General features: G+C 36.7%; 1 protein-coding gene across 1 annotated transcript in view; it reads left to right on the forward strand.

The window, feature by feature from the left end:
• MEGF9 (multiple EGF-like-domains 9) overlaps positions 1–25,647 on the forward strand; it is a 112,497-nt gene extending 86,850 nt beyond the window's left edge. Inside the window, exons 3-6 of the mRNA XM_012664447.1 lie at positions 5,950–6,089; positions 16,776–16,919; positions 22,376–22,645; positions 24,423–25,647. Coding sequence (XP_012519901.1) covers positions 5,950–6,089; positions 16,776–16,919; positions 22,376–22,645; positions 24,423–24,868 — 1,000 coding nt within the window. The 3' untranslated portion in view covers positions 24,869–25,647. The remainder of the gene's footprint in view (positions 1–5,949; positions 6,090–16,775; positions 16,920–22,375; positions 22,646–24,422) is intronic.
• Positions 25,648–25,991: the final 344 nt, after the last annotated feature.

Consider the following 25,991-nt stretch of genomic DNA (forward strand, 5'->3'; position numbering starts at 1 on the left):
AGAAGATCTCAAAAGCACAGGCAACAAAAGCAAAAATAAACAAATGGGATTATATCAAGCTAAAATGTTTTTGCATAGCAAAGGAAACAATCCACAGTGTGAAAAGACAACCTGCATAATGGGAAAAATATTTGCAAAGTATTCATCCAACAAGGGATTAATATTTACGATATACAAGGACCAAACAAAAAACCAAATAATTTAAAAATGGACAAAAGATCTGGATAGACATTTCTCAAAAGAACACATACAAACAACCAACAGGTCTATAAAAAAATACTCAATATTGCTAATCATTAGGGAAATACAGATCAAAACCGCAATGAGATATCATCTCACCCCAGTTAGGATGGCTATTATCAAAAAGGCAAAAAGTAATGAATGCTGATGAGGATGTGAAGGAAGGGGAACTCTTAAATGCTGTTGGTAGTAATGTAAATTAGTACGGCCATTATGGAAAACAGTAAGGGGGTGCCTCAAAAAACTAAAAATAGAACTACCATATGATCTAGCAATCCCATTACTGGGTATATATCCAAAGGAAAGGAAATCAATATGCTAAAGAGATATCTGCACTACTGTGTTTATTGTAGCACTATTCACAATAGCCAAGATATGGAATCAATCTAACTGTCCATCAGTAGATGAATGGATAAAGAAAATTTGTGTGTGTGTGTGTGTTCATTTGTATGCATGCAGTGGAACACCAATCATAAAAAAGAATGAAATTCTGTCATTCGTGGCAACATGGATGAGTGTGGAGGACATTATGTTAAGTGAAATAAGCCAGGCACATAAAGGTAAAGATCTCATGCTCTCAGTCCTATGTAGGAGCTAAAAAAAGTTGATTTCATAGAAGTAGAGAGTAGACTAGTGGTTACTAGAGGCAGAAAAAGTAGGGGGGAGGGGAGGATAACTAAAGGTTGGTTAACAGATACAAAAGTATTTATGTATTGAAATATCACACTGTATCCCATAAATATGTAAAATTACTATGTGTAAATTAAAAATAATAATAAAAGAAAAAAAAAGCCACTCAGCAATGGGCTGATAGTCAAGGCATGGTGAACCCCTCCCTACCTTTAAAGTGTAAAAACAGCCAGCCATAGACAATACATAAATGAATGGCTGTGTTCCAATAAAATTTATTGAAAGTTTGTGGCAGGCAGGATTTGGCTCCATTGTTCAGATTAATCATTATGACTGATGGAGTGTTGTACTCATGGGAAAGTTTTCCAGAGGCTAAGACATGGTGTCAATGAGAGGTTGTTATTGTTTCAAGACAATTCTCTGAAGGTCTCTTGTACTTCTGCAGGCAGAGGCACTGGGTGGACTTTGTTCTGGACTATTTATTCAAACAATCTTGGAAAATAAAGATAATATCTTCCTCTGGAGTGAAGAACAGATTTGCTGATTGTCCAGTGTAATAAACATTAAGCCTCTCTCCTAGGCAAAGATCAGTTGGGCTCACCGACCATTATAAAAGATCTGGATTCTCTGAGTTTGGGGTTCTTCTTCTGTATCAGCTCACCTCATATACAAGCATTTCTGGCCCTCTTTGCATTACCTTTGGGAGTTGAAGTCTGGGGACATGGTATAAATGTGGATACTCGACTGCTGTTGCTGTGAGGAATACACGGTCCTCTGTCTCTGAGGGAAAAAAAAAGAATTTCTGTCTGAATATGGATTTCCTCTAAACATATTTTAGACTATTTGCCCTCAAAAATACAAGGAATGTTTAGAATAATAGCCCAATGTTTTCAACAATAAAGCTATCCTTTTTTCCTCCAGAAAAGAAGCTTTGCTCATTGCATAATGATCTTTTCCATGACTGTAGGACAGAGGAACACTAAATGCAGAGAATCTTTTGCCAAAATGTCCAATTATTGAGTTTTTTAATGACAAAAAGGAGAAACTATTATTTTCATTACCTCTACAAAACTATGACCCAAACATGAAATTAAGAGTTGTTAACAACTTTTAATTTTTTTCTCATATAAAAACTTTTTCTAGTGGAAAAAACTTTTTCTAGCTACCTTTTTAATTTTAATATATTGAGAGAGCTTATAATCAGCAATTTTGTTTATTTCAGACTATTTTACTTAATATTTTCAGTCTTTTCTGAAACTAAATTGTTTTTAGTTACTAAAAATGAGGCGGAAGAAGAAAATTAATACATTTAATTGTCAATTTTTTCTGTTTCTTATTCTTTCCATGTCAGAGTGCCAACATGTATTACTGTCTGAGGAAGAGGAATGAGGAAAAACAAGACTCCTGAGTGACCTTAAATGAATTAATTTCCCCTAGTTAGAACTATGTATATCTTTTTAGTTATTCTGTGACTGCTTGAGTTAAAGTTGATAATATGATGTCCAAAGATATACATGCTCACATAATTTATATCTTGTAAATCTTAGGAAGAAAATAGACAATGTTCTTGATAACATAAAACATGCCAAGACATTTGGCAATTTAGAAATAAATCATTAGTTAGTTGGTAAAAAACATGTCAGGTCTGGCTGGCTTTGATCTCACCTAATGTAGGATTTTATAGACCCTTTCCCTTCTCAATTTTAAAATTTTCTTTCCAAAAATTGTTTCTATCATATATTCATAATGTACTCTCTTTTCCTAGCCACTTTTTTGTACCAAATTAATAATTACTCCCTTAATTTTTTTTGCCATTTTTTTAGGTTCATTAACAAGATTTTAAAAGTAAATAATTTAGAGTCTTCTTCCCTGTCTTTGCCTACTGGGAATTTTAACCTATTTTACGTACAATTCTCAGAAAATATTCAAGATCTAGGATCATTGTCACCATCTTCATAGTTGCTTTCATTTTTGAGTACTGAGTATATGCTGGCCACTGTGCTAAGCGCCTTGTGTATGCAACCTTTAATTCTTATAATAACCCTACAAAGGTTGGTATAATTGTCTTTATTTTACAAGTGAGAATACTAAGACTAAGAGAGAACAAGTACTTTGTACCAGCTAGTAACTAGCAGAGCTGGAATATGAACCAAGTTCTCTGTGTCTCCTCAGGCTGGTTTTTTTTTTTTTTTTTTCCCATAAACCCTGATACCTCCCTTCCTGTATTTCACCCTTCCTACCTAATCAATGTGATTATAAAATAATGGAAAGTCTGAAGATTCTCCACCCACTCATCTTAAACAGAACCTTTTAAAAGACAGTTTGGCTAGTATTTGTATGACATCAGTATGTACCATATCTCGAGATGATACACCATTGAATTTCCTTTGGAAAAATTAATAATTCGTGTCATAAAATATGTTATTTATTTACATACATTTTAAGAAATACTTTTTTAAAAGTGTTAAAACCTTAAAATAGTTGTTTACACCCGTAAGTATGTAAATTCTGTAACTAAGCATTGATATGATAAGAAAATCTGAGAATCCCATCTGGCATAATTTAAGAAATGTGTAGTATATGCATAGTTATACTTAGTACAGCTTAGTTACACAATGCTTATGCTTCCTTTATGAATATTCTATATTCTTCTTTCTCATATAATTCTCTGTACTGTATTAGTGCTTTCCTAGTAACACATGTCTTTAAGAAGTGACACCAGATCAGCAAATTCTGTCTTGAATTCTCTGTTAGCTGATCTCAGTAGAATAGATTTCTGATTTATATTCAAAATCCAGCTATGCACCTTTATTCTCCAGATATGAAGCTATGAGTCTTTGGTTCTTTCATTTCAGTTCTATGGATAAGCATTTAAGTGGTCTGCCAGTAAGCCTTTTTTTGTTTCATTGCATTTATATCATTGACCTTTGCTTCAGAAAGCATGCAACAGTCTTTAACAGAGAGAGCCCATGAAAGGGAGTGTTGTAAAGCCTTTATTCTAAAAAAGAAGTCACACAGACAAAGCTTTATATTTGCTGAGTGATTTAATTCTCCCTCCCCCTTAAGAGATGGGGTCTCACTATGTTGCCCAGGCTATAGTGCAGTGGCTATTCACAGACACAATCATAGCATACTGTAGCCTTAAACTCCTGAGCTCAAACAATCCCCCCACCTCAACCTCCCACGTAGTTGGGACTACAGACACACGCCACTGCCCCTGGCTAGTTTATTTTATTTTATTTTTTTAGAGAAGGGGGTCTTCCTATGTTGCCCAGGCTGGTCTCGAACTCTGGCCTCAAGCGGTCCTCCCACCTCAGCTTCCCGAGTAACTGGGATTACAGGCATGAGCTACTGAGCCCAGCTAATTTAATTTTTATACATGCAGAAATTGGCCTTGGGCCATGAGTAACATGGTAGAAAAGCACTCCTAGTGCAGTCTCACAACCAAACTTCCCTACTTAATTCTATACTTTTTTTTAAAAAGCGAGAAAAGTACCTCCTTTCTTGTTGTTTTAAAATTTACCAAGGAAAAACTAAAGCATGGTATCTAGACTCAGTCAACTACTTTATCAGAATTCATGAAGTCATTCATGGATTTTTTTTTTTTTAAATTAGCATCCAGGGAACAGATTCTCCAGAGAAAAGGATGCCTGCTTAAATCAGTCTTTTGAGTGCCCAGAGCAGAGTTATGAAGGGAAAGCTCACTCGCAGGAGTAGCAACTGCTTTGGGAATACTGGCTATATTATAGTTAGGAGATATTATTAAGTGATTTTTGTATTCTAAAGTAATACCTTTTTATTGCGTGTGCTGGGTTAGGCAAACACTATTTGTAAATGTGACTGTTTATCCTTTTGTATACTGAATAATCTAATATATTTAGAGGAATGAGGAGCAAGCATGTTGATTAACATTTTAAAAACCTTGGCAGTTGGCTAAGGAAGTGTTGTTAGCCATTCTTTGAAAGGTACATTATATCCTTTGTAATTTTCAGATAGTATAGAGGAACTTAAATTGACTGGTTCCTTCTTGTTAAGTCGTAAGATATTTCTGAACTTCATTTTTGATGAATACAGATTTTCTTTGCTAGATCTTTAAGTACCTTGGGGTATTCTTGTGTAAGGCTGTATGTATGTATGTGTGTGGAGTTTCTTTTCTTTTCTTTATTGCAAAGTTACTTAAGAGACATGCTTGTTAATGTAAATTTCTGTTGCTTTATTAAAAAACAATACTCATCTTCTATACTATGATCAGTACAAATTTTAATTAAGCTTTAACTAAATATCAAAATATTTGGACTTGTATCTCTGAGAGCCTTGGACCTTGTTAGACTGCATGTTCTCTTCCAACAGTAAGATTCCTCAGCTCTTGTTAAGGAAGAAATTTACTGAAAGCATCTGAAATTTGCTGGTGGTGAGAAAAGAGACTAAGATTTACTCTGGACAAGGCAGAAACAGCATCACTGGAGTTAGAACCTATGTAGATGGTCAGTTGTGATGCTTAGGATCTACAAAATGAAGCTTGATACCCAAGTGGATGTCAAGTTATTTGGCAGACAAATGTTTTATACAAATTTAGAGTTAAATTTAGGGGTAGATAGCATGGTATAGAGGGAGAAGTCTGGCTTTATATAAATAAACCTTACTTACTAGCTGTGGACAATAACTTTAACCTCTCTGAATTCTCTCAGTAGTAAAATGAGGATTATGACCTCCACCTAGTAGAAATACCTTGAGCCTTAGAGAGAATATATATTTTTTGGCACAGGCCCTCAATAAATGGTGGCTCAGTGTTTTTATTATTATCATCATCATCATTGTTATTATTAGTCCTGCTTTCAGATGCCTCCATTTTACCTTTTCTGTAAAATTATTTGTTAGCTAAGAAATTATATAATGTAATACAATAGCTTTAAATAGGAATACAAAGATCAACAGGTGATTTCTTAGGACACAAGGCTTTGAGATATGGTAAGTATATACTGTTTACATGAGCCTGGCTTTCTTTCCCTTCTAGGATGTTAGGCAATAAAACTGTTAAACTAATTTAATTTTGTTCATTGTCTTTACTTTTATTTGCAGTTCTGGAAAATGCCAGTGCAAAGTGGGTGTCATTGGCTCTTCATGTGACCAATGCCAAGATGGATATTTTGGCTTTAGCAAGAATGGCTGCTTTCCCTGCCAGTGCAATAATCGGTCCACCAGTTGTGATGCTCTCACAGGTACATACTTTCCTTAACTTTGTTATGTAATTATTACACTGTTCTTTTCATTTTGAAGTCTTTCAGTGATAAATTAATTCTTTCCAAATAGTTTGTAAGGGCTTTCTCTTCTAAGTAGGATGTAATAGATCACAGCAAACCAAACTCTTGCGACAAGAACTTGAAAAAATATACATGCCTGGGAAACATAGCAAGACCCTGTATCTACCAAAATAAAAAAAAAAAAAGACCAATTAGCTGGACATGGTGGTGCGTGCCTCCTAGCTACTCAGGAGGCTGAGGTGGAAGGATCACTTGACCTTAGGAGTTTGAGGTTATAGTGAGCTATGATCAGGCCATTGCACTTCAGCCTGGGTGACAGAGTTTGAGACCCTATCTCTGGGGAAAAAAAAAAGAGAGAGAGGAAAGAAAAAAATATATAAATTTCAAAAATCATATTGGTTGGAGAGCTATGGAAGCAAGGAGAACTATATGGACTAACGTACCAGAAAGGGAAGAACTCTTCCTAGTTAGGCTGGTAATCACCAGCCATTTTCTTTCCAGGGCCCGTTTGCGGATTCTGGGCACAGGCTAGGGAGCAGACTTGGCCCAAGCAAAGGAATTCTTCTTGAGGAAAGAGATACAAGAAGAGCTTTTGGCAGTCATCTGAGACTTGCATGATGGTTAGAAACTAGAGGAGCCCTGAGCACAAGGCCAGTTTTCCCACAGGACATTAGCTGACTATGCAGAAGATGGAAGGCTAGGCCAGAAAGGAGGAAAGAAATCTCTCTGAGTCTTGTGCTGAGGAGACAAAATTTCTTTAGAGAAGGCCTGCTACAACATACAACCATCTCTCTCTCAAGATATCACCAGACTCCGAAGGTGTGTGGAGTGGGACCTAAGCTCAAACCACCAAAGGCCAATGCTGAATCTCTTGTAATCTTTTAGGGCCGGGGAGACACAGGCTTGCTAGGCTCTCAAAAGCCTTAGAGGGCCATGACCAAGAAATAGTGATGAACCAGAGGTGAACTTACTCATATTAAAATTGCAGTCCATCCTCAATCCACCTCAATTTCTGATTGGATTGAGTTGATCTTCTCGTTGTATCTACCTAACAGAGGAAAGGGGGAGCCCTCTCTGCTACTTTTATGTACCATGTCTGGCATATAGTAAAAAATACTAGACAATGCAGAGACAGGAAAGTGTGACCAATAATAAAGAGAAAAAATAAACAATGGAAACAGATACACAGATGATCCAGATGTTAGAGTTAGCATACAAAGACTTTAAAATAACTAAAATAAATATTTTAAGAAAATAGGGCCGGGCGCGGTGGCTCACGCCTGTAATCCTAGCTCTCTGGGAGGCCGAGGCAGGCGGATTGTTTGAGCTCAGGAGTTCGAAACCAGCCTGAACAAGAGCGAGACCCTGACTCTACTAAAAATAGAAAGAAATTAATTGGACAACTAAAAATATATAGAAAAAATTAGCCGGGCATGGTGGCGCATGCCTGTAGTCCCAGCTACTCGGGAGGCTGAGGCAGGAGGATCGCTTGAGCCCAGGAGTTTGAGGTTGCTGTGAGCTAGGCTGATGCCATGGCACTCTAGCCAGGGCAACACAGTGACACTCTGTCTCAAAAAAAAAAAAGAAAGAAAGAAAATAGAGGAAAAGTCAAACAAAATAGGTGAAAAGAGGCAAAATTTCAGTAGAAAGTTGGAATCTAAAAAAAAAAATCAAATGAACAATCTAGAACTGAAAAATACAAGATGTGAATTAATAACTCATTGCATGGATGTAACAGCAGATTGTACACAGTGAAGACAAAGTTAGTAGACTCGAATATAGCACAGTTAAAAATATCCAAACTGAAACATTTGGAGAAAATGCAATGGAAAGAACAGAGCAGGAAAGACATATGGGACACAGTTAAAAGATCTAACATAAATGTAATTCAGCCAGGAGCAGTGGCTCACACCTGTAACCCAAACACTTTGGAAGGCTGAGGTAGGAGGATCACTTGAGGCCAGATGTTCAAGACCAGCCTGGACAACAAAGCAACACCCCGTCTCTACAAAAACGAAAAACATTAGCTGGGCATGGTAGCATGTGCCTGTAATCCCAGCTACTGGGGAGGTCGAGGCGGGAGTATTGCTTGAACCTAGGAGTTTGAGGTTACACTGAGCTATGATCGCATTACTGCACTGCAGCCTGGGCAACAGAATGAGACTCTGTCTCTTTAAAAAAAAAAAATAGTAATTGTAATTTGAGACCCAAAAAGAGAGGAAAGAGATACTGGGTCAGGGCAATATCTGAAGAGATAATGGCCAAGAATTTTTTAAATTGGCGAAAGACATCACCCCACAGATGAAAAAAGCCCAGCAAACCCCAAGCAATATAAAACCAAAGAAAACCATATTTAGGCAAACTATTAAAAACTAAAGTCAATTAACTTCTAATCTTCAGTATTCCTAAAAATAAGGAGTAGGGATACTTCCTTGGAAATCTTTTGGTCCCTGACCAAAAATTCAGGACTCACTTAGCCTGACAAGTACAAGTGTTTTTGTGAGGACAGGGTGGCAGAACATTTGAAATTGAAAGTACCCTGGAAAAATCTCTATTGAAAGATTATTCTTTATTCTAATCGTCTACTCTGTAGAGAAACAAACTGCTTTAGAAGAAATTGTGTATTTTTTACTTTTATGTAATCTGGTCCCTACCTACTCACCAGTTTTATCTTGTGCAATTTTTTTCCCTTTACATCTGTGTTCCAGTCACACTGGCTTTTATTTGTAAAACAAGCTATGGTCCTTTGTCCCAGGGTTCTCATACATGATCTTTCCTCTGCCTAGAATGGTCTTTCTAATCGACCTCCACCCCCATTCTTCACCCCTTTGCCTTATTAAATCATACTCTTCTTCAGGTCTTCAAGTAAAGGTCCCTTCCTTAGAAAGCATTTCCTGATGCTCTAGGTTAAGTGACAATTCTATTCTATGCTCTCACATATACTTGTATTTTTTTCATAGCACTTATCACAGTTTGTAATTACATATTTGTTTGTGGTTATGAGTCACATATGGCTTATTCACTGCATTATAAGTTCTGTGAGGGCGAGAATGATGTCAGTTTGTTCACCACTGTATATACTATCTCTAGCATGTAGCTTGGCACATAATAAGTACTCACTAAATATTTGTTGAAGAAATGAATGGAAAAACATACACAGGAAAGATGATTTTCAATACTGGCTAACAACAGGAATGCTTCATCATACTGAGTCTATTTAAATTACACCCTAGATCTTTTACAGTAGCAGAAAGCAGTCTACACTGCTGGTTGTCACTTTTAATTTTTCTTAGAGCAGTGGAGGCAGCCCTCTTTACTGTCAAATAAATGCCGACCTGTCCTTGCTCAAGATAATTTAAGGCAAAAGAAATATTTTTCCATGGTTATGATTTCTTAAAGTAGCTAGTAGTGAGAGAAATAAATGGTTCCTCTGTTTGGAAATATAATAAAAATGGAATCCAACATGAAGGAGTGCAAATACTTGATTTAAAACTGCAAGCTTTACATAAAATCAGTTTTTCCTCTATCGCAAATGAAATTTGTTTCAACAATGCTGTGATACGGTTGCCCCCTGGTGGCCACTGACTGACTATGTCTTCACAGTCCTTGTTTTTCCCTTCTCTAGCTTTTTCTGTATCTTGTGTTTTAGATCAAAATAGATTTTTAAACTATTCTTTTTGTGGTAAAATATATTGGGAAAAACATTTTGGAAAGCAATTTAACATTAGGTATCAAAAAATCTTAAAAATATATCTCTGATCCGGTAACTGTTTCCAAGAATCTATTCTGAGGAAATAATTCTAAATTCATACCAAGCTTTATATTCGAAGACGCCCACCAAAGTGGTAGTAATAATTCTAAAAAGTTAGACAACCCAATTTCTAACAATAAGGAATTAAGTCAATACTGTTATCTAGGCCGTATATGGTTAAGAACACAGAAAATCAAATCTTGATTTTACCTTGGGCAAGTTACTTAATCTGTTTCTTTATCTATAAATTTGGGATAGTAACAGTAACTGCCTAACAGGCTGTTGTGAAGATTAAATGCAGTACATTTATACAGCCCTAATACAGTGCCTGGCCCATCATAAGCAATCAGTAAATGGTAGCTATTATTAATATTATGTTGTCATTAAAATGCTTTACAGAGTGGCATATAACTTGAGAAAATGAAAGCAGCAGGGTATAAAATGACATGTACCATATAATTAGACTATTTAAAAAACAAAACCCCTATAAATAAGGCAAGATTTCAAGGAAAATTACTCAAAATGTTAATCAGAGATTTCTTAGGGTTGTTTTTTCCCCCCTCTTTCTACTCCCATATTTTTCTAGGTTTTCTTTATTGAGCACATGTTTCCCTTAAAAGGGATGTGGGGGAGGGGCTATTATTTTTTAAATTGGAACTTTATGTTCACATAATATACTTCTTTTTAGGAATTCAGGGTGCCTTTACGTATTCATAGGATCTCATGGTGAGTAACTTGACCTCAGCAGCTTGACCCAGTTCACTAATCCTTTACTCTTCAATGGCTTCACTATAGGGTATCATACTTTTCCTGGTTTTCTTCCTACATAACTAGCTTTTCTTTCTTAGCTCTGCTAGATCTTCCTCAGCTCAACTACAAGCACTGGAGTGCCTCAAAGCACAGAGCTTGACAAGTTTGTTTTCTCCATTTACGCTTTCTCCCTAAGTGATCTCATTTAGTCCCCTGGATTAATTTAAATGCCACCTATATGTGCTTATTATCATATTTACATTTCTCCCTCCACACTCAAATATCTAGTAGACTACTTGACATCTTCACTTGAATGTTTCTTTTTTAGAGACAGAATCTCCCTTTTCGCCCAGGCTGGAGTGCAGTGGTGTCATCATAGCTCACTACAACCTCAAATTCCTAGGCTGAAGCTATCCTGCAGCCTCAGTCTCCTGAGTAGCTGGGACTACAGGTGTGTACCACCACGCCTGGCTAATTTTTTTCTTTTTCGTAGAGATGGGATCTCTGTATTGCCTAGGGTGGTCTCGAACACCTGGCCTCAAGTGATCCTCCCACCTTGGCCTCCCAAAGTGCTGGGATTACAGGTGTGAGCTACCATGCCCGGCCCAATTGAATGTTTTAATTGACATTATAAACCTAACACATCCAAAACAACTGTTTATTTTACTTTATAAGCTAAGCCTTGCTCTATCCCTAGTGTTCTTCATTTTGGTAACTGGCACTGTTCACCCAATTGCTCAATCCCAAAGCCTAGGAGTCATATTTGATTCTTCTACTTTTTCTTACTGCAAATATCTAGTCCATCAACAAGATCTATCAGCCCTGTCTTCAAAATATACCCCGAATCTGACGACTGTTCATAATCTTTGTTGCATCATCCTTGTCCAAGCCACCATCATCTCGGAACCACTTTGGTACTTTCTCATCTGGTCTTTCTGCCTCCTCTCTCATCCCCATCCCCAACACCACCACAGTTAGTCTCCACATAACAACCAGAGCGATCTTTTTTAAATGTGAAATTACACCATGCCATTTCCATGCGTAAGCACTGCAATGGCCTCCCATCCCTTTTTGAATAAAATTCAGATATTTTTCCATAGCCTATATGTGACTTTACATTTTCTGGGTCCTGCCTTCTCACTGACCTCATCTCCTGTTACTCTCTCTCCCTTGTTCACTTAGGATCCACACTGCCCACCTTTCAGTTTGACAGATTAAAATTTGCCTTCTGCCCTATGAATAGGAGAAGGCATCTCTTCTTACAACAAAGTACATTCCTATATTTCTGACAGATTTATATATGAAGTATGAAAGGCAAAATAAAAAACGAAATAAGGAAAAGTCTTTTTACAGGTAACAATTTCTGTTCTCAAAGTTTTGTCCCTGAATTTGGTTGGAAAGGAGCCCTATATTCCTTTCTTTGACCAGTTATTTTCTTGGTTATCCTTACTAGATTTTTGAGATGCTTAGCCGAGGAGCAAGAAATCATCTTCAGGAAACACTCATTACTTTTTTTTTTGATGGGGTGGGGGGTGGGGTGATCCACGTTTGGCCATCCAGCAAAAAGAATGTGATTTTTGTTTTTTGTTTTTTTGAGACAGATCTCTCTCTGTCGTCCAGGCTGGAGTACAGTGGCACCATCATAGCTCACTGCAGCCTCAAACTCCTGGGCTCTAGTGATCCTCCTGCCTCAGCCTCCCAAGTAGCTAGGACTACAGGCACCTGAATAATTTTTTTTCTTTTTTGTAGAGATGAGATCTCACTATGTTACCCAGGCTGGTCTTTAACTCCTGGCCTCAAGTGATCCTGCCGCCTCGGCCTCCCAAAGTGCTGGGATTACCAGGTGTGAGCCACTGCGCCCAGCCGAGAATGTGAATTTTAAGGCAGCATGTTGTATTTCACGAGGTTCCAGACAGAGCATAATGAATAATGTTAAACTTAAGCTAATTTTTATGTATCATTTATTATAAAAGAAAGTTCCCCTGATTTTAGATTTAAAGGAAACTTAGATTTCATCTAGTTTAGCTTTTTAAATTTACAGATGAGGAAATTAAGGCATAAAGAAGGAACATATCCTATGGAATAGTCTTTCGCCCTTTGAAATATTTACATTTTATGAAATCCTTAGCCAAAGAATTATTATCCCATTTTACAGATTAGAAAAGTGAAAATTAGCTCTTACCAAAAATGTACTCAGCTGTAAAACCAAGTGTTTAAAACATTTTTTCCTGAGGGTAGAACATTCTCATCCAGGTTCTTTCCCTCTAATGCACAGTAATGACTGGCACACAGCCTTCTTCGTAGGGCAGATGGCCAGGGACACATTCAGTTCAGTACAATTTGGCCACATCAGATGCATCCAGGCCAGCCCTGGTGGCATTGGGTTAGTCAGTACTGCAATTACCTCTACGCACTCATGAGAATGGTTGTAGATTGGATTTTAAGGGCACATACTTTCTTTTCATTCTTTTGTTCATGCGCTCTTGCTTCTCTTGGAGCATTTAACTCATTAGTATTCTTTAGCTATATTTTGTGTTCTTGTGTTCATTTTCAATACTTTAATTAAAAATACTTCACTTAGTATCTTTCTGAGAATTAGGAGAAATCCCTTGGCCATTTTGGGGTACATTTTCTTCTTTTGTGTTCAGTTGTGGCAAGGTAGTAAAGAGAAGAAGAAAAATAAATGTTAGATTTCTTCTTTGTCTAATTAGGCTCAGAAAAAAAAAGAAAACTGAGTATCAGAGAAGCTATTTGCTTAAGGTCACATAACAGGTAAGAGGTTCAGCTGGGAATGGAACACAGATTTGGCATTAAATCTTATACCGTTTTCCTTATACTATGTTGCCTCTCAGAGAGGAGTTGTAAGCTATTAGAAAAGCAAATTCACATTATTAATTCCTACCATATATGGATTTTTAAAGGTTATAGTTTTTATTTTTATTATAAAAATTTTCAAGTTTCTATGTGAAGTGTTTTAAAATTGTTTGAGTTCTTAATATATTTTATAATTTGCACGTGATATATTTTACAATGTGTTATTTTATAATCAGAAAAAAATCAACATAATAAAAATACAAGTGATGCATACATACTAGAGACAATTTGAGAATTAGATGGGGGAAAAAGTTGTGAGGACTGTTGTCCCTCACAACAATTGTTAACATTCCGGTTATTTTATATCTGGTCTATCTTTTTTTTTTGAGACAGAGTCTCACTGGTTTGCCTGGGCTAGAGTGCCGTGGCGTCATCTTAGCTCACAGCAACCTCAAACTCCTGCGCTCAAGCGATCCTCCTGCCTCAACCTCCCGAGTAGCTGGGACTACCGGCATGCGCCACCGTGCCTGGCTAATTTTTTCTATATATTTTTAGTTGTCCAATTAATTTCTTTCTATTTTTAGTAGAGACGGGGTCTCGCTCTTGCTCAGGCTGGTTTCGAACTCCTGAGCTCAAACAATCCGCCCGCCTCGGCCTCCCAGAGAGCTAGGATTACAGGCGTGAGCCACCGCGCCCGGCCTATATCTGGTCTATCTTTATTAACTTTCTTTCTCTATGCCTGTGCTTCAGGTATATACTGTCTTGAAGCAATGTAAAGAGTAATGAGTATTTAAGAACCGATGAGGTTTATTCTTATACTTATTTTCATTTTTACTTTTGAAATAACATTTTTACTATGCAGGATTATTTTTTAATCATTGACTTCTCTGATTTCAGGGTATGGCATAAAACAAATAGAAATAAAAAAACTCTTCTGGAAAAAATTCAAACTATTCTAATAATAAGTGGTTCAAGGGAGTGAAATTATATTGTGATATAATTTATAGTCACAAAGGCTTGGAGTCTTAGCTAGAATAGTAAAAAAAAAAACCCAAATAATAAGCATGTAGACCCAGTAGCATTGTAGGAGCAAAGTATTAAAAGTATGTATATACTGTCATTGTTTAAAAGGGTAGTGACACGACCTTTTCTTGTCACATCAGTCGTACACAAAGGACTTATTATTGGAATGCATCTTACCCCAAACATCCAAATTTTGTTAATGGAACTGTTAGCTTTTTTGAGTATTTTTATATTAAAGTTTAGTAGTTTATGAGAACTTTTTTTATTAAATTCTTTTCATTGAACATTTTTAATAGGGGGAGAGCAGGTAGACAGATTTTTAACGTAATGCAAGTTTTAACTTTTCCAATCTGCATAACAATTTGATGTTTAAAATTGTTTTATTGGCCGGGCATGGTGGCTCACACCTGTAATCCTAGCACTCTGGGAGGCCCAGGCAGGTGGATCATTTGAGCTCAGGAGTTCCAGACCAGCCTGAGCGTGAGACCCTGTCTCTACTGAAAAATCGAAAGAAATTATCTGGACAACTAAAAATAGGTATAGAAAAAATTAGCCAGACATGGTGGCGCATGTCTGTAGTCCCAGCTACTCGGGAGGCTGAAATAGGAGGATCACTTGAGCCCAGGAGGTGAAAGTTGCTGTGAGCTAGGCCGATGCCATGGCACTGTAGCCCAGGAAACAAAGTGAGACTCTGTCTCAAAAAATAAATAAATAAATAAAATTGTTTTATTTTTAGAGCTAAAATCCACAGTTTCCTAGTATATCTATTTCAACTATTTTTATTGTCACAAAGATAAATAGCTAAAGAGGGATTAGGTTATAAGAAGATCCGGAAAGAAACCAGTACCTAAAGAGTCTATCACTGTATGAGTATATACTACTTTGTCATATATGTGAAAAATGTCACTAATGCTATGAGGCCTTAAAAAATTATATGATGTAAAGTGATGATATTTACATGCAAGTTAGATTTAATTCAAAGTTAAGAACTTATATAATAAACTTTTGAAGATGTCTTTCCCAATAAGTTCATGACATTTTGGAAAATTCTACTGTAATCACTTAAGAATTGAGATTTGTGTATATTAATAACATTTTCATTCTTTTGGTTTTTCAAATCTTGCTCCGGTTGTAAGACCATTTTATTTCACAGCCTCTTTTTCTCTCCCTTTTTTGTAAATACTTCTACTACTAAGGAAAAGAAATCAAATAAGATTATTTATGAACAATTTTAGTACTGAATTGTATTTAGCATATTTTGTAAAATTCCGCCATCTTCCTAGATTTCTATGTAGAGTTTACTCACTTACTTATGTAATAGTAGTTCTAAGTGTCCCTTTGAATCTTCATGGCCATAAAGAAGGAAGGTAAATTATACTTTACTTCCTCATTTCCTATTTTCAGATGTTATGCTGCTTCAGTGTCCGTAGAACATCCTTATGAATACAGTACCAAGGAATATTATTACAGAACACATTCATTTTCTTTATTAATTGTTTTTTATTTTTATTTAGAATTTTTAAACATAGAAACCTATGGAGAATAATATAACAAATACCTATGTACTCACCCAGAATTAATAAAGATTAACATTTTGGAATTTTGATTCCTAGTTACACATACGGGTATGTGTATGTAGTTAAGTATTTGAAATCGAAAGTTTCAAGTAAGTTAGAATCCTCTTTGTTTTCCTCCCAGGTCTTGTTTTTATCCCTCCCTCCACAGATAAGCAGAGCATAAAATTCCCCTATACTCTCTCAGTCCACACTTTAATTTTTACTACATGTGTATGTATCCATTTACTTAGTATTTCTTAGTGTGGTTTTTAAAATTTTATGAAGTAAGTATTCTCCTTCTGTATGTATCATTCTGCAATTTGCTTTTTCAACCAATGTTGTTTTTAAGATTTAAGCATGTTCAGGCATAATTAATTCACTTATGAAAATGCCACAATTCATCTCTTCTTCTTTTAATAGGTATTTTGATTATTTTTATTTTTTCTTTTCACATAGTTGGCCTACTTTTGGTATGTAGTCAAATCAAACAACAAAGGCTTATTGTGATGTTAATCCTGTACCCAGCCTTTTCCTAAGGAGTTTACAGTGTAGTAGGGGACATAGTTCATAGACATGGCCAATGTAGAAGTAAGATGGAATAGAGAAGAGCTCTATCCAATCCCTGTTACTTTTTCTTTTTCTTATGGTCTTTTCGTTGCAGGAATGATTTTTGAAAGTTACTGTGCTTTTTTTGAAAGCTACTGTGCTTTTCATGTTCTTTAACTTTTTAAAATAATTTGCTTCTTTTAGGTGCTTGTTTAAACTGCCAGGAAAATAGCAAAGGAAATCACTGTGAGAAATGTAAAGAAGGATTTTATCAGAGTCCTGATGCCACTAAAGAATGTCTTCGCTGCCCTTGTTCAGCAGTGACTTCTACAGGCAGTTGCAGCATAAGTAAGACCTTTTTCTAATTCTTCATTTTAGACAAAATAAATCAGTATATCAGTTATCAGTAGGTATAAACTGCATTGATGAATAAAGTTCTGGATGCTATAGGTGAAAAGAAGTTATAAAAACAGCAAAAGTTGTCCCTTCTAGGTATTTACACCCTAATCCAAATACATATGTGAAATAAGACTTAAAAATCTAAAAAGCAGTATAATGAGTTAATACAGGGACTTCAAGACTGAGCAACTTTTGCTCACCTATTTCAAGGTAACATTTACTAATTATTAAATAGTTCTTCCTAGGTACTTAAGAATGTTGACTAACTATGTCTATATGGTAATCTTACCAATACGGTTAACTTTCATTTATTGCTGATATATTAGTGATCTGTTGCTGCATAACCTACTATCCTAAAGTTTAGTGGCTTCAAACAATAAGCATTTATTATTTCACATAGTTAGGAATTTGGGAGCACCTTAGCCAGGTAGCTCTGGTTTGGATTCTTCTCCCTCCCCTTGCCTTTTTAAATAACAGCTTTATTGAGATATAATTCACGTGCCAGATAATTTATTTAAAATGTAAAATTCAGGCTTGGCGCGGTTGTTCATGCCTGTAATCCTAACACTTTGGGAGGTTGAGGCAGGAAAATCACTTGAGGTCAGGAGTTCAAGACCAACCTGAGCAAAAGTGAGACCCCATCTCTATAAAAATTAGCCAGGCGTGGTGGCATGCACCTGTAGTCCCAGCTACTCAGGAAGCTGAGGCAGGAGGATCACTTGAGCCCAGGAGTTGGAGGTGGAAGTGAGCTATGATGATGCCACTGCACTCTAGCCCAGGCAACAGAGCAAGATCCTGTCTCAACAAAAATATACAAATAAAAAACAAAATGTAAAATTCAGTGTTTTCAGTCACAGTGTTGTACAGCCATCATTGCAATCAATTTTAGAACATTTTCATCACCCCACCACCAAAGAAACTGAAAAATAATCCCATAACCATTAGCAGTCACTCCCTTTTCCTCCAGCCTTAGGCAACCAATAGCTACTTTTTCTTCTCTATGGATTTGCCTATTCTGAACATTTCATATAGATGGAATCATACAATATATGGCCTTTTGTGTCTGGCTTCTTTCATTTAACATAATATTTTCAGGTTCATCCATGTTGTAACATATATCAATATTTCATTCCTTTTTATTGCCAAATATGTTATTGTATGAATACACCATATTTTATTTATCCATTCATCATTGATGGACGTTTGAGTTGTTTCCACTTTTTAACTATTATGAATAATGCTGCTGCGACCATTTGTGTACATATGTTTGTGTGTACCTATGTTTTCACTTGGATATATACCTAGAAGTGGAATTGCTGGATCATATAGTAACTCTGTGTTTAACCTTTTGAGTTAAATTAGGAGAAGCATTATCCAGGGTCAGGAATATAAAAAGATTACGTATTCACATCTAAATCTGCTTCCACAATATCAGAATTCTATAGTGGATTTCTTATTTTTATAGGCATATTGATATGTTGTTAGTGTCAAAGAACTTAAGATTTTAGAATTTTATAGGAATTCTAAATAAGAACTTATATTAGTCCTTGGCACATCTAGAGTAACTTTCCTTTTGAACATAGGACCTGTCTTTTGGTAGTTGCTTTGTAAATGATTGTTGAATAACTGAATAAATTCACTTTCGTATGATAGATTTAAAATTTAGAAGGCTTCTCTGTGGAAAGATGATGCCTAACAAAAGCAAAATCCTTTGTTCTTGTCTGCCTTTTCCAAGGACTGTAAGTTTCATAAGGGCAAAGATCATGTCTATATTTTTAACCATTTCATCCTTATTCCCAGCATATGGTTCATGCTGATAACACATGTTCAGTGCATAGAAAGGAAGATAACCATAACTCCTGGTAGAGAGTAGTCAGACATACAGAATTAGAGTCATGAGAGTTTAGGGGAGGGAGGATAATTTCCTAGTGGGAGGTATAGAAAAGTCTTTATGGAACTGATTTCATTTCAACTGGGCCTTGAAGAATGATTTGGCTATCCAGAAATGTACCCATGTAGAGGTGAATGGGAAATCAAAACCAAAGACTGAACAGGGATCTGGCCAGTCCAATTTGGCACTCATGAATACATTTGCGAACACACATTGGCTGGGCACGGTGGCTCATGCCTGTAATCCTAGCACTCTGGGATTGTCTGAGCTCAGGAGTTCAAGACCAGCCTGAGCAAGAGTAAGACCCAGTCTCTACTAAAAACAGAAAAATTAGCCAGGCATCAGTGGCGTGTACCTGTAGTCCCAGCTACTTAGGAGGCTGAGGCAGGAGGATCACTTGAGCCCAGGAGTTGGAGGTTGCAGTGAGCTATGATGATGCCACTACACTCTACCCAGGGTGACAGAGCAAGACTCTGTCTGAAAAAATAAAACAAAAACCAAAACATATTGAGTTCACACTGCAGGCTAGGGGTAGGAAGTACCCAGACAATTTAGAGCATTTGATGCTCTCAAAGCTCACAGTTTCTGGTGGAGACACTGCCATACAAATAATTGCAGTGCAATATCATGGGTCTGTGTATAGTAGATGCACCATGTGAAAATAGTTACTCTTTCTGGAGTGGGGTGAATGTCAGCCATAGCTTCAGAGAGGATGTGATATAAAAGCTGAGTCTTGTGATAAGAGCATTCAGCAGGTAGACAGGAGAAGGAACAACATTTCAGATAAAGACATCAATATGAACAAAGGTACAGAAATTAAAACAGCTGATCTGATCAAGGAACTACTTAAGAATGGCAGAAACAAAGTATAAGGGAGAAGGAGTGAAACATGAGGCAGAACCTTTGCATGTTATGTCTTGAGGTCCAGTTGGTTTGAAAAAGACAGACACGAAAGACTTTCACAAACCTTAATTTCAGTCCTTCAATTTATTTCATCAGGAATTTTTTCATATTAGTTATTGTTGCTATAGTTATTGAAGTGCAAAAATGTTGTAAAGTATGGTACCATTGTGAGCTGTAAGTTCCTTGAGAACAAGGAGTATATACCTCTTTGTTGAGTATTTTTTTCCTGCATATAATTATTTGCATGGGTTATGGATTCATTCGACTGCCACCTTTTATTATTTAAAACAAGCTTAGTCTTTCTGGTTTAATTCCTTTATTTGAAATATGGAAAACTGAGGTCCAGAGTTTAGTAACTTATTTGAGAATGCACTAACTGGGATTGTAAGTGGTAAGTTAAAATTCTTTATCAGTTGTACAACTCTGGGAATATACTAAAAACCACTGAGTTGTACACTTTATATGGTTGAATTGTGTGGTATGTGAATTATATCTCAAGTAAAGCCATTTTAAAAAGCAATAGTAAAATAGACAAAAGGGATTCATTTTTCATAAAGAACCTCAGAGATGTGATTAATTGCCGCAAGTTCTATGACCACTGTAGAGTACTCCTGCTATAATAAAATTAGTCTATGTTCAGATAACAGGATGATCCTATTAGTGTAATTATTAATAGTAAATTCTAAGAAAGGAGCTAATGCATTTAGCAGATAAATAAAATTATGGTTTTTTGATTATTAAAAATAACTGAGAATCATGAATTAAATCTTATGAAGAATTAAAAAAAAGGAGCAGATAGGTACAAGTCGGTATGTTCCCACTGCCTAAGGTAAAATTATTCAATTAGTACACATGGGGCCGGGCGCGGTGGCTCATGCCTGTAATCCTAGCTCTCTGGGAGGCCGAGGCGGGCGGATTGTTTGAGTTCAGGAGTTCGAAACCAGCCTGAGCAAGAGCGAGACCCCGTCTCTACTAAAAATAGAAAGAAATTATCTGGACAACTAAAAAAATATAGAAGAAATTAGCCGGGCATGGTGGCGCATGCCTGTAGTCCCAGCTACTCGGGAGGCTGAGGCAGAAGGATCGCTTGAGCCCAGGAGTTTCAGGTTGCTGTGAGCTAGGCTGACGCCACGGCACTCTAGCCCGGGCAACACAGTGAGACTCTGTCAAAAAAAAAAAAAAAAAAAAAAATTAGTACACATGTACCGAACACATACTATATGTCAGGCACTATGCCAAACATTGGAGATAAAGAGAAAAATTTTGAGTAGCTCATAGTTTAATGGGAGAGACAGACAAGTAATCAGGTAATTATAATTTAGAATGACATATGTTACAGGTAAGCATAGACTAACCCTATCCAAAACCAAGGGAATCAAGGAACATTTGTGAGTTTGAGAAGAGGTGATACTTGAGTTAATTCCTATAGATTGAATTTGCAAGGTGAAGTGAGGTTAGGGAGACAAGAGGACACGCCATGCAAAAGAAGTAGTATGTAGAAAAGCTCAGAGAGGAGAAAGCAGGCAGTATTTGGGAGTACTCTTAAGCCATTTAATGTGCCTGAACCTTAGAGAGTGGTAGAGTATGAAGTGAAGAGAAAAAAACTGAGAGTAGTCATCAGGGGTCAGATTATGAAGGATATGAAAATTCTATTGTGTTTTCACTTAATCCTGAAGGAATTAGGATTGAAGAGCTTTCTCTAGAGAAGTAACATGTTCAGATTTACTTTGAAGTTCAGAGTGAATGTAGGGGTGCATTGTAGTAAAGAGATCCATTAGGAAGTAGCTACGTAATCTAGGTAAGAAATGAGGCAGCTTGAACTAAGATCATTGCAGTGGGAATGGAGGGAGACATCTGTGGATTGGAAAGACTTTAATCAGGTATAAGTGATAGAATTGATAACTGCTTACAAGGGACAAAGGGACAAGGAAGATCGAGGATGATTCTCAGTTTTTTGGCTTAAGGCAAGTGGGTGGATGTTGGTGCCATCCACTGAGATGTAGGAACCGTTGGAGAGGGACAGGACTTAGAAAGAGAAGATGTTAAGGACAGTCGTGCATGTTAAGTTTCAGATGTTTGTGGATCCAGGTGTACAGGCTGTTAGTATATGTTTTGGAATTTAGGACAGAGATAGGGCCTAGAGATACATATCTTGGAATTGTTGACCATATCAGTGGATGAGGTCACCCATGGGGAATGAGCAGAGTGAGAAGAAAAGGAAACCAAGAATAGCAGTCTGGGGAGTATCAACATTTAAGTAGGGGAGGGATGGAGGAAGTTTTTGTTAAAGCCATATTTTATTCAGTCTGTCATGTCTGAGAAGAAAGGAAGAAAAAATATGAGAGTGCCAGCCCATAATAATTATTCAGACTCCTTTTGTAAGCATCTTTCTTTAGCTTTCTGAATAGGTTCTCCAGGTAGCCCATCATTCCTACAATAAGCTGGAAAATTATTATTAGGTATATATTATTAGTTTGATTCCATATGTCTCTTAAGATTGAAAGGAAATAGTAAGAAGGGCTTATAAATCTTTTTAAGGACTGGTAGCTGTTTTGTATTTTTGATTGTAGCTCGAGACTGTACTAAACTATTTTGGTATTTTCTCTTTTAGAATCGGGTAAATTGGAACCTGAATGTGACCAGTGTAAAGATGGTTACATAGGCCAGAACTGCAATACATGTCAAAATGGCTATTACAATTTTGACAGCATCTGTAGAAAGTGCCAATGTCATGGCCATGTGGACCCAGATAAAACTCCAAAGATTTGCAAGCCCGAGAGTGGTGAATGCATCAACTGCCTCCATAACACCACTGGGTTTTGGTGTGAAAACTGCCTAGAAGGTTATGCTCAAGACCTCGAGGGAAATTGCATCAAGAAAGGTAAAACTTCACCTAAGGTTGTAAATTTAGTATCTAAGCCTAGCAATGAAAATTTCAGGACAGCTACCTTTAGCTTTATAAAACCTTCCAATCCTACCAGAGGAGTTTCTGGAAATAGATTTTGATAGATATTTGCCTTAAGAGGTTTCTTTCCATTCCTGCTGCTCTCCTGACACTGCAAAGTCAACTCCAGAAATTTGAGGACCAAGACAAAGTCATTGCGACAGTGAGACAAAGTGTTCTCGCATTTTTCTCTTCATCTACTTTTATTTTTATGTTAATAATTAGAGTCTTATCATTTCTTTTATTCTTTGATTCCTTTATTCTCATCACCTCCAGTGATCATCAAAGGTTTTTTCAAGTAGGGAGCTATAATGTAATAGAAGTTCCAGCTGAGAAACTAGCTTCTATCTTAACTTTGGGCCTAAGTTTCCCCACATATTACGGAAGAAATAGCAATAATATTCCTTTTGATTTTTAAAAGAAAAAGTTGTTCATATGGCAAAATATGTTCTTACAGGGAAGTTCAGTAAAGATTAGGAAAAAATTAATGATTATAAATTTAGGATGAGTTAGGGATATTACGGCATATTAGGTCACAGAGACATGAAACCACACTGTTCTACAAACCACTCTGTGATATTCTAATGGATGTTGAATGCTAGGCTGATGAACTGTTGGTCTCTGGAAACTGTCATCTTTCTGCCATTTTCTTGATACCCTTATGCTATTGTGATCAAGTCTAAAAGACCCAGATTGAACCCTATCACTAGCTAGAGATCTTTCCCATTTGGGAGGCATACTTTGTCCATACTAAGCTGAAAGTATGATTTTTCTTATTAAGTATTAGGTAATACATATAAACTTTGCCTCTTTTTAGGATAAATTGATGTGGCTGACTGTGGTGATAAATGATAATAATAATAGTAACCATTTTATTGAGTACCTACTATGTGCCAAGCACTGTAAGCATTAAATGTGATAATGCTACATAGTACATTATCTCATTTAATCCTTTCCAAGAACTTTGCAAAGCTGATATTATTATTCTCGTTTTGCACATGAGGAACCTGAGCTTTAAAAGGATTGACTTATCTACAGGCACATAGTTCTATTTGATTTCAAAGCCTTTGGTCATTCTGCTGAGCTATGCTGCCATTGGAAGTACAAACTATAGCATTTTTACTATAAAATAGCTATAATCTACACAAAGGAAGAATTACTACACATGGTATTAAAGGAAGGCTATTTTCTCTCTTGGCTGACATCGACCCTGGATAATTTAAATTGTACTTTTCTGATGTAACTAGAGATACAGTTTTTCCTGCACCTCCTTTGAGGAGAATTTTACCTTTATGAAATACCATCAGGCATGTTGGACTTATTTTAGTCCAAATGATTACCGTCTATCCCTGTCACTTTTAACCACATGATTTAGAACTCAGTAGTGACACATTTACTGCATTTGCAGGAATTTATATGACTCTATCTGAGAGTAAAGAAGGAAAGAAAACTCCAACATTGGAATTTTCCCAAAGGTTTTAGTACAGATATTATACATATTAGAGAACAGCCACAGATGTAATAATCTGGCTTTCTAGAACCTGATTCTTATCACTGTATTTCCTTTAAAATTATTTTTAACTGGCATTACCTTAAAGCAGGCTATCATGTGAACATCTCACATCAGCCTCCACTTCCATGTGTATTTCTTTTATTGTTTCTCAAAACTAGATAATTTTGTCTTTTACATTTCATTCTCTGTTTTTATTTTCAGAAGTTATTGTTCCAACACCTGAAGGTTCTACCATTTTGGTTTCCAATGCCTCTTTGACCACATCAGTGCCCTCCCCTATTATAAATAGTACATTTACCCCCACAACCCTGCAGACTATCTTAAGCACTTCTGAAAACAGCACTTCAGCTTTAGCTGATGTATCATGGACCCAGTTTAACATCATCATTTTGACAGTCATCATCATTGTGGTGGTGCTGCTAATGGGATTTGTAGGGGCTGTATATATGTACCGTGAGTACCAAAACCGGAAACTCAATGCCCCCTTTTGGACCATCGAGCTGAAAGAAGACAATATCAGTTTCAGCAGCTACCATGACAGCATTCCCAATGCAGACGTGTCGGGATTGTTGGAAGATGATGGCAATGAAGTGGCTCCCAATGGGCAACTGACCCTGACAACACCCATACACAACTACAAAGCCTAAGGAGCTGGCACTGTTCTCCTGGATTGTTGAACCACAGTGCTTGCTAAGGCAGCACCAGCTCCTGGGCCAGACCAAACCTGGTAGAGTTTGCTGAGAAAACAAAGGCAAATAGTGCACCAGAAATTTTCAGGTACAAATTTGTAATGTGCTTAGCCTATCTGTTGCTCTTAGTTTTCCCATGAAGATCTGAAGCATTCACTGTCATTAAGGACTTGAAGTAAAGTATATTTTTGTACCAAACCACATAGGAATAAGGAAAGGCTGAACCCCGTAGTGCAGCCCAAATCCACTTCGACCTCCAAATAGACTCCTGGGGAAGTGTTCACCAAACCAGTGGTAACAACGTGATGGAGGGGAAAGGACTGCTGGAAGACTTCATCTCCATTCCTGAAGTACCTTTTTTTAAAAGGAGGGTCAGGGATTGTATTCATTTTACTGTATTAAAAGACATCATTGAGGAAAAGCTGGTGTCCAGGCTGTATCACAATAAACAGTCTTGATTGTTTCTAGAATAGGGGTAGAAAAGTCCCAAGAAAATCTTCGGAAGGGCTTGATTTTTCCTCCCAGGATTCTTGCTCAGTGATGAGAGTAAAGCACAGGATAAGCTTCTAATGTAGCGGAAGGCAGCACTGGGAGCAGGAAGCTGATGGTCCTCCTCAGGGTCTCAGTGTAAATGATGAATTGTCTAAAAATAAGGAATATTCCTGCCTCTGGAGAAATAAGGTGTACATAGTTAATGTAGCATATCTGGTCAACATTGTATGTATTTGTAAAAAAAATCATGTCGTATTTTATCATCTGGAATTTATTTGTACAGCAGTTAATGGCATTGTAAAAAGAAAATATGGGGGTTGCTTAAAATACTGTAAAATAGTTGGCAATATTGCTAGAGCTGGGACTCTGGTGAGCATCAGTCATGTTTAGTCCCTCTTTGGACACTGTTAAAATTTATAAGAGGTTGAATGTTTGTAATCTTTCTTTCCTTTCTCGATCTAAAAGTAGAGTTATATGCTCTTTGACTTACTGTAGATTCAAGCAATAGATTTTGAAGTCAATAATTGTTAAGCTGGGACACAGGCTGCATTCCCCAAAATACTCATCTAATTAGACACTATCCACTCCC

The sequence above is a fragment of the Propithecus coquereli genome, unplaced genomic scaffold (genome assembly GCF_000956105.1).
Source record: "Propithecus coquereli isolate 6110/MARCELLA unplaced genomic scaffold, Pcoq_1.0 Scaffold89, whole genome shotgun sequence".
In the NCBI taxonomy this organism is placed as follows: domain Eukaryota; kingdom Metazoa; phylum Chordata; class Mammalia; order Primates; family Indriidae; genus Propithecus; species Propithecus coquereli.